This window comes from Euprymna scolopes, chromosome 29 (genome assembly GCF_053919585.1).
Source record: "Euprymna scolopes isolate OS-2025 chromosome 29, ASM5391958v1, whole genome shotgun sequence".
NCBI lineage: Eukaryota > Metazoa > Mollusca > Cephalopoda > Sepiida > Sepiolidae > Euprymna > Euprymna scolopes.
This window is the reverse complement of record NC_136510.1, coordinates 42,798,311-42,810,532: the sequence shown is the minus strand read 5'-3', so window position 1 is coordinate 42,810,532 and position 12,222 is coordinate 42,798,311. Positions and strand designations below refer to the sequence as shown.

At 33.1% G+C, this 12,222-nt stretch overlaps 1 protein-coding gene across 2 annotated transcripts in view; it reads left to right on the top strand.

The window, feature by feature from the left end:
* The window catches only part of LOC145252616 (ADP-ribosylation factor-binding protein GGA1-like), a 139,745-nt gene that overhangs the window by 92,049 nt on the left and 35,474 nt on the right, over positions 1–12,222 (top strand). For both annotated transcript variants that reach the window (XM_080112332.1, XM_080112331.1), the window contains 6 exons: positions 1,316–1,390; positions 3,954–4,034; positions 6,060–6,197; positions 7,119–7,203; positions 10,212–10,286; positions 11,071–11,196. In XM_080112332.1, coding sequence (XP_079968458.1) covers positions 1,316–1,390; positions 3,954–4,034; positions 6,060–6,197; positions 7,119–7,203; positions 10,212–10,286; positions 11,071–11,196 — 580 coding nt within the window. The remainder of the gene's footprint in view (positions 1–1,315; positions 1,391–3,953; positions 4,035–6,059; positions 6,198–7,118; positions 7,204–10,211; positions 10,287–11,070; positions 11,197–12,222) is intronic.

Genomic DNA, 12,222 nt, shown 5'->3' with positions numbered 1-12,222 from the left:
AAATATTTTTAAAATTATTTAGGACTTCTACCCTATCATGGCTGACCACCTGAACGAGAGCATGTTACCCCTATGAATTAAATAAAGGGTTCTGTTCGAAATTCCATGCAGATTCCTGAGTTGGACAGAAAGATGTCAGAGTTCGATAAGACACACCTAAAGAAGGTTGAAGGTTACATTAACTAAAGCATAAAATTAACTCTCAAGATGGCAACAGTAGTTTGAAAAATCCAAATAATACGAATATTCTGTGCTTAATAATCAACAATGATCTGAAGATTTCGTTTTCAAAGAAATTGAATAATGCACTTTAGAGAATTTTGTTACATTTGGAATGGTCAGCATTGAAGATTAAAAGATCTTTTGTCAAAAAACATGACAGCATTTTTATTTCCAGAAATAAAAAAACAATCTGAATAGAATATGTGCTACACGCATATGCATGGCAAAGGTAAACAATGTACGAAAACGTCAAATCTTTTGTGCTAATTTGCCGAATTTACAGGTCATCGTATTAAATTTTGATATAGTTTGAATTATTCAAACCTATTTATCTGGCGCTTTATCTGATAATTGCGAATGTCTCGAGTATGCAGCCATTGTGTGTTCTAACATTTCTGTTGATACTAACAAAGATGTCATATTCCAAAAATTACGTAAATTGATTAAGCAGTTTTATTTTTAACTAAGAAAATCAAATTTTATGAGTATCTGAGAAGTAACTGTCTTACTCGCCAATAGGAAAATAACGTCAAGGATCAAAGGAAGATAACTCAGCAATAATTCATAGCTACTAGATTTATGTTAATGCCAACGAATTTCCATTAATTGCTTAAAAATTATTTTCTTTATAAAAATAAAGCTACTTGATCAATTTACATGATTTTTGGAATATGACATTTTCGTTCCGTGACAGGTATGTACATCATAAAGATTTTTCTGTGGTTTTGCTTTTTAATTAGGTTGAATTCTAAACAAGAACCAACATTTTTATAATTGTTGACCTTCTCTTTGTAAAGTTGGGTCATTTATTGCAATGACAGTGAGATTAAAAACTTTCTATACAAACACGGTCAAACTTTGGTTAAGGAATCTCTTGGAACTGGAAAAATTCTCATTTCAAACAAACAATTAAATCCGGAAATGCCTTGGGTTTTTTAACAAAATGTTGATTCCCACCGAAGCATATTGTCTGATGAAACACTGTTCTGTTCAAGGTTGACATCACTGGGCTTTCAAAGATTAAAAAAACAACAAATGAACATGAAACATTTCTTTTGTTTGATTTTCTTTTTATCTTTGTTTTTTTTATCAGACTCTAAATTCAAATCCAATGCCACCGCCTCCCAGACCGAAAAATGCATTATTTGAAGATGACGAAAAAGCTAAGGTAAGTCGATCGTAAAATACCTAAAATGGAAATTAGAAAATTGCGAAATAAATTAAACTTATTTTTAATTGTTGTATATTACTTTGCAACTTTTATACATTTGCTAGCAAATGTACCTGGCGTTGCCTGGTATTAAACATGACGTTAAATTCCTTAAAAAAATGAAGTAAAAAGAAAAACAGAAAGAAACTAAGACATGTGCATACAAGTATTATATTTTTTCTAAACAGTTCACTTATTGTAAGAAAAAAAAAATACTTGAGCTGAGATTGAAACCAAAACCTAAAGACAATGACTCAAGTACGATAACCATTAAGTCAGCTTGCCACGATCTTTAAAACGTGTTTTAAATCTACTTATTGTTAACATAAGGAAGCTGTGATGTAAACGATTCACGCATGCGCAGTTGTGAAACAGTAGCCAAACAGATAAAAATCTGATGACGCCTCCCCCCCCCACCAATTTTTCAAATTTGATCTCTTTGCAGCCCTTTTTTACAGATGAAAACCAATTAAAATTTTTTTCACATGTCTGAATACCCTATATACCAAATCTCAAGTCTGTAGATCAAATATTTGTTGAATATATAAGTTGAGAGTTGTCCTCACACACACTCTCACTTTTTTAGATATACTAGCAGTTCAGCCTGGCTTTGCTATAGTCCTATGTACTTTTCATAACTTTATGTCCATATGTATATATATATATATTAAAAAGTTTGACTCTTGTTCAGCTAACCTACACAAGCGGCAAAAAGAAAGTCTGCACTTGTAATTTTTTCAAAAACTGCAAATTTAAGCTAAATTTAACGTAACTATTTAAACAAACTATACCTCATTTGATTGGCCTTTTATTCTTCTATAATTTTACCTGTTCATATTTGATTTTTAATTGAAATATTCCAGTGTTTATGTCAATTTCAAAAAATAACTTTAAATTGAGGAAAAAATAAAAAGAAAGTCCACACAATGGAAAATTGTTATTTAAATGTAATTTAAAGACATAATGCAACACAAATACAACAGGAACACAATGAACTAGTTAATATTTAGTAGAATAGCCTTTCTGCAATTTGACAGCCTGCAATCTTTTGGGAATTCCTTGAATTAGACTGCAGCAATACTCCGGGGAAAGGGCATCCTACTTTCCTTAATTTTTGTCCAAAGTTCAAAGTTTTTCCAAATTTGAAATTTTATCACTGTGTAGCTGTTGCTTGATGTAATGCCATACGTTTTCGATAGGATTGAGGTCTGGAGATTGTGCAGGCCATTCCAAACATGGGATATCATGCTCTTCCAGGAGCTTCTTGACATTGCCAGCTGTATGAATGGGAGCATTATCATCCAAATTCTGACCAAAGTAGGGTAGAAAATGCTCAGTCAACATATTAATGTACTTGGTCGAATTAATTCGACCTTGCAAGCAATCCCTGGATCGTTGGTACTAATAATGCCCCACACCAAAACTGAACCTCCACCACCTTGCAGCGTTGAAACTGAACACCTAGGATTAAATTCCTTGTCTTTCCTCCGACGGATGTACTGCCTACCATCACTGCCTAGCCTATTGAACTTGCTTTCATCGCTAAAAAGCACTTTTGACCAATATGAAGAGTCATGATCATCATTGCATCTGACGAAGTCCAGACGGTGCTTTCTGCTCTTTACAGAAATCATTGGCTTGCGTCTTACAACATATCCTCGCAAATTAAATTCCTTTAATCTGTTCTTGACAGTGGAAAGAGAGCACTTTTTAACAAGATTGCACTGTTGTTGCATTTGGGGAGCCGCTTCAAATTTGTTTCTTAGGCTGCGGATCTTGATAGCATTGTCTTCCCTGTTAGAAGTAATTCTAGTACGACCAGTACTCTAGTACCTTTATTTATTCATTAAAAAAAAATCTTTGAAAACGTTTTATTAGACACTAGTGGCTGCACCACATTGGCACACACAATGCTGAGTACACTCAACATCACCTTACCATCAATGTTTACCCTGTGAACTCGGAGTGTGGAAAATTCCCATATGCACAAAACAAAATCACTGAAAAAACAAAAATACCCTTACTAAGGGTAAGAATAATGAGTAAACGTTGGATAAAATGATGATTAAATTATTACGAACTTGCCAGGTATTGAACCTGGAATCTTCTGATCTGTAGTCAGACGCGTTATCCATTATGCCACAAGTCATGTCCATATGCTAAAAGATGTTACCGCGACTGTATACAGACTGCTAAATTCTGTTGACATGGGCAGATAACTTTTTCAACAAGTTTACAAAACGGCCCCAAAACCCTTACTTCGGGTTTTTGGTGTGACTCAGCGTTGTTCGTTACGAACCATATATAGATAAGGATAATTTAGGGACTCACACCTTTCAGAGAAAAAAAGAATTTTTCAATTCGGTGCATCCATCCGAAAGTTTTATTGGTATATAGACACACACATAAACATTTAGAATTTTATTAATAATATAGATTAAACTAAATTTCTTTTTAGCCTTTGTTTTGTGTTTATTTTTGTTCTTCTTTTATTTTATTTTTGACGTCTAAAATTTTTCAGCTTCTGTCGCGGTTACTCAAAAGTAAGAATCCAGAAGATCTTCAAGCAGCAAATCGGCTGATCAAAAATATGGTTCAGCAGGTTAGTATAATGCCTTTTCTACCAAACTTGAAACCTTGCTTCTCTTGTACTGTAATTAGCCTTTTCCTCGTATATGTACTTCTTTCTATTCAAACTCAGGTGAATGGAGAAGATTTTCCAGTTTAGCGACCTTCTGTGTAATCAAAAGTTGCCGGATACTCCAAGATTTGTGATCAGGTGCATTGTCATGGTGAAGAAATGTAAACAAAAGGCTGTGATTGCCAAAACCTAAGATTACAGTTATATACTCCAACGTAGTAATGTTTAATATATAGAATATTTTATGCTTATATAATGTAAATAACACTAAACTTTGTATTTCCTTTTTAAATATAGCAAAACTTTTTATTTTATTTATTTCCTTTTTTAAATAATTTTTTTTTTTAAACTACTTTCTTCACCGTTATTTCTATTTTTTACTAAGTGTTGGCTGCTGTGTCCTTATTTTATTTACTTGCCTCTCCATGAGGGCAGAGTTAGACACACAGTCGGTTTTCAATGCAAGGGAAAATCCAGCCCCCCCCCCAAAAAAAAAAATAAGAAAAGATCTTTCCATTCCTGACCGAGGACAGAGTACTGTAGTATCAGAACAGATACTACACTTTGCTCCTAGCCAAAACGCTGCGGTGTTGTCCAGGTTTCTTTGGATGTATTCCTCATTTACAATTACGCATGTTCATATTTCATACATATTATTTAAATCCAACAGATTGTAGGTAAGAAATTTCAGCGGACATAAATGATCAGCAATCATATATTCAAAGCATTATTGTAAAGGAAATGGACACCTTGAAACTGCCAGACAACAGACCAGATGAAACTTAGAAATATCAATGTTGTTGCGGTCAAGCCGTGACTAATAACATCCTACCTGAGAGCTCAGCCTTCAAACTCCTCAGCCTAACATTCAAAGGCAACATGAACTGGAACAAGTACGTTGGGGACATTGTGAATGCTGCTGCGAGGAAGACCCTAGAAGATTACTCACACATGAGAGTATTCTCTACAAAGTCACCATTTGCCCATGCATGGAGTATTGTTGCCATATCTGAGCTGATGCATCTACCATCTCTCTCCCTCTTAGACAGGGTCCAAAGAAGAGTCTCCAATCGAATAGGTCTTGCACTGTCAACTAAGCTCTGACCTCTGTCCTGTCACTGCAGTATTGCGTCCCTGTGTCGGTTTCACAAGTATTTTGATAGAATGTGCTTGTATCCTTTTGAGGTACAAGCAGCAAAGTCCTACCCCTTCACTGTAGAGATTTTAGAATCCAGAAAGCCTTCTATCTAATAGCTTTTTACTTTGGACTACTAGACTTTAGAATTCTCTCCGTTGCCTGCTTCCCTGGCTGTACTGACATGCAGAAGTTTAAATTTAATGTAAACCAACATATCACTAATCACTAATCCCCCCTAAATATGGTCCCAAATAGTAGCACCCTTCTGTCCAAGTGGCAATATGCCTTGTTTCGGGGTGAACATAACTAAAAAAAAAAAAAAAAAAAAATGCAATTAATATATAAAGTCAATCTTTATCGTTTCTTTGTCATTGATAGCTTTCTCCCTACAAAATCAATATTTGATTTGATTCTGGTTTGTCAGTTTTTCTTGTTGATCATTGCAGCATGTTATGAAGAATAAAGTTTAATTTGATTTAAATCTGCGCCAGAAATACTTTATCTTAGTTGGAATAATTGTCAGATGGTAAAATAAGAGATGTTTATCTACGCCCAGCCATAGAGAATGATTTCCATTCGATTGGAACAGTTTAAAAACACTTTTGGGGAAAAATTGCCTTTTTTCTTTTAACAAAATATTATTTTTTTAGATGGTGGCTATTTGAAATTATTTCTGATTGGCGCAAAGTGTTTATTTGGAAAGATTTAAGAAGAAAAAAAAAATGGCAAGTAAGTACATTACCGAGCAATGGCGGGTAGATATTGCTGGTTCTAAATATGAACAAATTCTTGAAAATTAAGACACATTTTCTTATAGGTTGCATTTTTTTTTCTTTCTCTTCCTATAGGATGCAGATCGGATGGACAAAATATCTAAGCGTATGTCAGAGTTAGAAACTATTAATAATAATGTTAGCGTCTTGTCCGAGATGCTGGAACATTACAGTTCAGAATCTGCTACACAAAGTGATACAGACACAATGAAGGTCAGTGCACATAAGTGTTTCCTTTCTTTTTCCTTCATTTTTCATTGCAACTTTTTTTGTTGTTTCAAATCAATTTTACAGAAAAGCAAAAATATGAGTTGTGTATACACACACACACACTCACTCACACACATATGAAAAGAGAACACGCTAAGTTATGTTACACTACGTTTCATTTTTATTCTAAGACTTCCTCGGGATGATTAAATTGAAGAAAATTAGATACCAGTAATTTAATCATCCCAAGGAAGTCTTGAAATAAAGATGAAACATATTATATACATATAACTTTGTTCTTTTTTCATCTTTCCATCTCGTTGGAATATTATTTTTCTTTATTCTCATATATATATATATATACATACATATATATATAATATATATACATATATATATAGTTTTTCCAAAAAATATGGCCTAATGATGCTGCTTTTCTAAAAGATATGCAGTAAAAACATGTATGCATATATATAAGCCAATAATACATATATATAAATAAACATACTATAATTATGTTCTGCTTGTCGTTGAACATGTTTTGATAAACACTGGAGTTTTAGTGGATTTACATCTAGGTAACTGCAGTGATGCAATAATTATATATATATATATATGTATATATATATATGAGAGAGAGCGAGAAACCAAAATTATTTATATATTCATGAACGTTTTCGTCTTTATTTCAAAACTTTCTTGAGGTGATGGATATTGTTTTTTTCAAAATCTAGTATTAACCAAATAACATATGACAAGAAACAAAATACTAATTAATTTTCATAGGAAGATTAATTTGATTCCTTTAATTTCTTATTCTTTGATTACCTGATTCCTTTATTCTTTGATTCTCTGATTCATATTTTGTAATTCTTTTTTAATGATTTTTTTGAATTAAAAAATGTGTTTTTTTTTTCTTTTTAGGAATTGTATGAAACGTTAGAAAAACTTCGGCCAAATTTATTCCGCTTGGCCAGTGATACAGATGAACGTGATAATGACGGAATTAGTAAGGAAATTTCTGGTTTATCCATTACTCTTTTGCTTCTTTCCTCCACCCCTAATAGTTATCTTTTTCTGTTTATTTTATGATTTATAATTTGGATTATTCAAACTACTATTTTCATCTTACATGTTATTCCCACAACATTTCAGCCGATAGAACATTCAACCATCTTCAGGTGTGTCTTGTTGAACACTTGAATTTTAATACTTAATTTTGACCTTTTTTTTTTTTTTTTACATAAGAATCATCACTTATCAAGGCCCCAAGGCCCTTGTGGATAAGGGTTATTGAGTGTACAGTAGTCAATGGGATAATATCCTAGTAATCGTTAGTAGTGGAAATTTGGTAAATTGGATTACTTAAAAGGACGGTTTATCAAGAATTTAAGTTGGACTTGTAGACTACCAAATTGTAGCCAGCTGGAAAACAAACCAGTAGAACAGTTCAACAGGTGCACAGTTCTAACAAAGAAGCTTTGTTCATGGAATCTACGTTTAGATATGTTTAGGTGGGTAAATTATTTTAGGTATATTTAGGTTTAGGAAGGTAAATTATTGACTAAGTTCAGCTAGATGAGTGTTTTTTGTGAAAGTTTGGCGAGGTGGGGGACCATAGATTGGAGCTCAGACGAGTACTTGCCATGAAAATAACTTACGGAGAAAAATACTGAGTAATAATCTACTCTGTGATAGTCTTCTAAAGATTGCAGGTTCAATCCTCAGTACACACAGTACTATACATGATTTCACTTTTTCTTCTCTGCGACCTCTCTAACAGACATGATGTTGCTAGTTTCGGGTTTTTTCTATAAATACTATTGACATGTGTTCTTTAGAATTGTCTGATCTATTCCCTACTTCCTTTGTTCCTGCTCGTTTGACTTGTTAGTCTAGTGGTCTTCATCAATTCTTTGTTTTCATACCTTATTGTAATACATCTTATTCCAGAGTAAGGTCAATAGGCATTTCCTGTCTTTGCGATAATCATTTTTCGTTCTTGTTAGCTCCTTACATCAAATGGCTTCATGTCTTGTCTGAGGCAATTTCTATCAAAAAAATTACTAAGAATATAATTAATAATCATCTAAGACTTCTAATGAGAATAATTTACCTTTGTAGTTTAAATAAAGAGTTTTATTCCAAATTCCATATGCATTGGAGATAAGATGCACCTGGAGAACAGAATTAGCACAGGTTTTAAAAGGCCTTGAATTTAGAGTTTTGTCTTGGAAAGACTTCGAAAATATGGAAACTGTCTCTGAAGAGAATTTGAAAACCGTATTCTTTATATCCAGTAAAAATTTGTGTCAGAATAGTAAAATTAAAATCGAAATAAACACTATTAAAATATTTTTTGAATATTAAAAACAAAATTGAAATGAATATGTTCTGAAATTGCATCATATTATTTCTGCTGTTGTTGATACAAGAGTTACGCCCCTTTATTATGGAACTTAGAGATAAATGAAAGTCACGTTTCCTGTTGTCAATTATTAAGGTTTTTGGTCTATTATATCATTGTTTATATATCAAATTTTGTTTTGAAAACTTTAAATTTATTCGGAGAAGGCTATCCAAAGTCCTTGAAAATGGACAATGAAAATCTGTATGAACTGTGAAGAGAATCTGAGGTGTCATCAACCGAAATGTGAGAATAAGATCCAAGCTTAGTTTCTGACAACTTAATGAGTCGTTAACAATCGATCCAATATTGTAGTTATGCACAGGTCGGCGCCATTGTCGCTTTTTCTGATGTTTGGGTATCTTTGCTCCTGCTGATGCAATTTGTGTTTTGTTTACATGTTGTTATAGGCACGATGGAGATTTTGTATTTCATAATATAACAATTTTTCCTAACCTTTGATGTAGATACCTATTTTTGTCTGATACATAAGTATATCAAATGGTTTTCCTGTTAATTCATTTGGAACTGTGATTTTCACTTATATCCCTGTTTGTATAAGCAGCGGGAAAAATATTTTTGCAAAATGAACCCAATAAAAATAGGACTTATCTCCCTTTAATTGTTTTTGAGAAACAGGGAAACAGTCAAAAAGTTTCTTACCTTAACAACACTTTTGCTATGGTTCCAAGATATTTTTAACAACCTACGAAATGAACAGATTGAAAGAGGCAAAACAGCTTCTGAACAATTAAATTTCATGAAGCAAGCAAATCGGATACAAGTACATTCTAAATCTGATAAGATTTATAAGTTGTTGAGATATCAAAGTCAGACCCAAGTAGCATTTAAGCTGACAAATCAAATTTTATTTTTGATCAGCCAATTTTAATTTGTTCTTTTTTTTACCATGTTATTAGCAACATAATAATGTACTTTGCTGCTGCATCATCATCATCGTCATCGTTTTGGTATTTAAAGTCCTGCAAACGATTGGTACTTTGAGATGAGCAGCACCATCTCATACCTGCTCTCCATAGGGTTTCATCCAAAGGGTTGATAACCAGCCATATTGCAAGCAGTCAAGTTACTTTGTATGCACTCAATTCAGGTTTTTCTTGGTTATTCATGAACCCTCATGCCTGGGATTAGCCTGTCAGGCTTAAGTTTGAAATAGTTTTTGATTAACCTGTCAGGCTTAAGTTTGACAAAGCCTTTTGATTATTGGCCTGTTAGTCTTAAGTTTGAAATAGTATATTGGTTGATGTTAAGTTTGACAAAGCACTGTGTTTGGCTTGTCAGGTTTAAGTTTGAAATGAGATTTTCAGATGTGACATACTCAGGTTTGAAATATTTTTCCATTAAGCATGCTGTTTAATTGAGCATATCTTAAAAATATAAGTAACATTCAGTTCAAAGAATATCTGTTTTTTTTTTTAAATTTAAAAATTGTTTGTTGTACCGTCGGCATATCTATTTTGTGATAACATTATTTTATAATAACTGTAAACGTTAAAGTCTTCATTGTGTTGACTGTAAATCTGCGTGCACTTTCTGATTTTGATTTTTTTTCAGTTGTTTTTGCATTCCTTCTTTTGTTTCTCTCCCAGGTGATATTTTAAGGGCCAATGATGATGTCATGAAAGTTATGAACCAATACAAAATGAAGGTAGATGGATCGTCTGGTAAGTATAATCTATTATAAAAAGTGCAGACTGTGTATGTGTACATGTCCAGCTATATAAGTCGAAAGCTACAAAACAAATAGCCATAAAGTTGGTATTTTTTTTTATTAGCATTACCTGGATGTATAATAAATAAAATTTATTAAAAAAAATAATTTTTTTTTTTTTACCTTAAATTGGCACAAATTTTGTGTATTTGTGTGTGTCGGGGATGCTTTCCAGCCACAAACAAAAGGGAAATAACTCTGATTTAAAAAAAAAAAAAAATCATGGAGATAATTCCCTTATATTGATTAATTCCTTGTGTTTGTGTGTTCAGACAGAGGAACGTGCTGGGTAGAGAAAAATATGAGGGTGATGAGAGGGAGAATGAAAAAGAGAGAGAGCGATAGAAGTTTTTAAAGCAATATGTTACACTTTTTTATGGGTGTTGCCAGGTAGCCCTGCTAGTATCTTTAAAATAAATACATGCACGACTCTACCCTTTCATGTTTATCTGTAATTTCTACTAGGATGAGTCTGATCATAAGAATGCTTCTTCCCCATCTGCATCAAAAGATGTTTGGGAATAAATTTAACACTTTTTGGAAAAGAAAGGAAAAAAAAAATGTCATATCATGGCCAATAATTGATGTATTCTCAAAATACAAAATGTCCTGTACGAAAAATGTGAAAGTTCTTGTATAGTTTGACGTGATACTTTTAAATCTTGAAACAAAATATCGCTTGGAAAAGGTAAAAGTTATTAATTTTTTTTTTTTTTTTTAATGATGATCTTTTTCAGACGTTAATCATTCATTACTTGACCTCAGCTTTGACCAATCTACAAATTCTCCAAGCAAACAAGCACCCCTAAACAATGAATCTGGCGTGGGAGCCTCCATTCTTGATGAACAACTTTTGGCATTGGGTAAGTTTTTTTCTTTAAGCCTTTTATTTCTTTACAAAAATATGCTACCTCAGATTGCATATTTTTGTATTGTAACGTTGTACATCTTTTTTTTTTTTTTAATGGTGTCATTACATTTTTACAGACCCAACACGCATAGAAACAGAAGAAAGGAAAAAAACTAAACTAACTTTCTTTTTAACAAAAGTCTTTATAGCTGGTATTTTCAACAACGCATTTTTCCTAAATGTTTAAACAGTTCATTTCTCCTCCTTCGGCCATATGTGTGACTTTTCGTTTCTACTGTGACATCATCCATGTGTCTTGAACACATGCTTCTCTTGTGTCACTTCTTGAACACCTCTTCTCCGAACACCGCTTCCTTTTATCTCTGCTATGACGTCACTTTGGTCATTTGCATATCTTTATGCAGCTGCTGTTATCAGTGTCCGTGGATCTGTTACAGGATAATATCATGGTGAATGAACATCTAATACACTGACCTATCAAAGGAGGAGGTAAGTATTGATAGAATGATATTATGACAACAAAATACATAGTATACCCCTTTTCCTCCTCCAAAAAAAAGAATAATAGATAATACTTGGTGGAGATCATTCAATAAAAGGAGAAGATAATGCCTGTGAGTATTGTCTCATGACAACAGAACATTCCTATGCAATGCTCATACCTAAGAGTATCCTGTACATCTACAAGGCCACCATGCGCCCATGCGTGGCCTGGTGCATCTACCACTAGCCTCTTCCTCTTGGATAGGGCCCGAAAAAAGAGTTTTCAATTTAATATATCCCACTTTGTCAACTAAATTCCAATCCCTGTCCCATCACCACAATGTTGCATCTCTGTGCCTGTTTTACAAATATTTTAATGGAATGTGTTCTGATGAACTCATTTCACTTGTGCCCCCTTGATGTAAATATCCCCTGGCTAACCTGCTTAGCAAAAAAATTTCACCCCTTCACTGTTGAAGTTCCTAAATGCCAGAAAGCTTTCTACTCTAATAGTTTCTTCCCTCGAACAGCTACA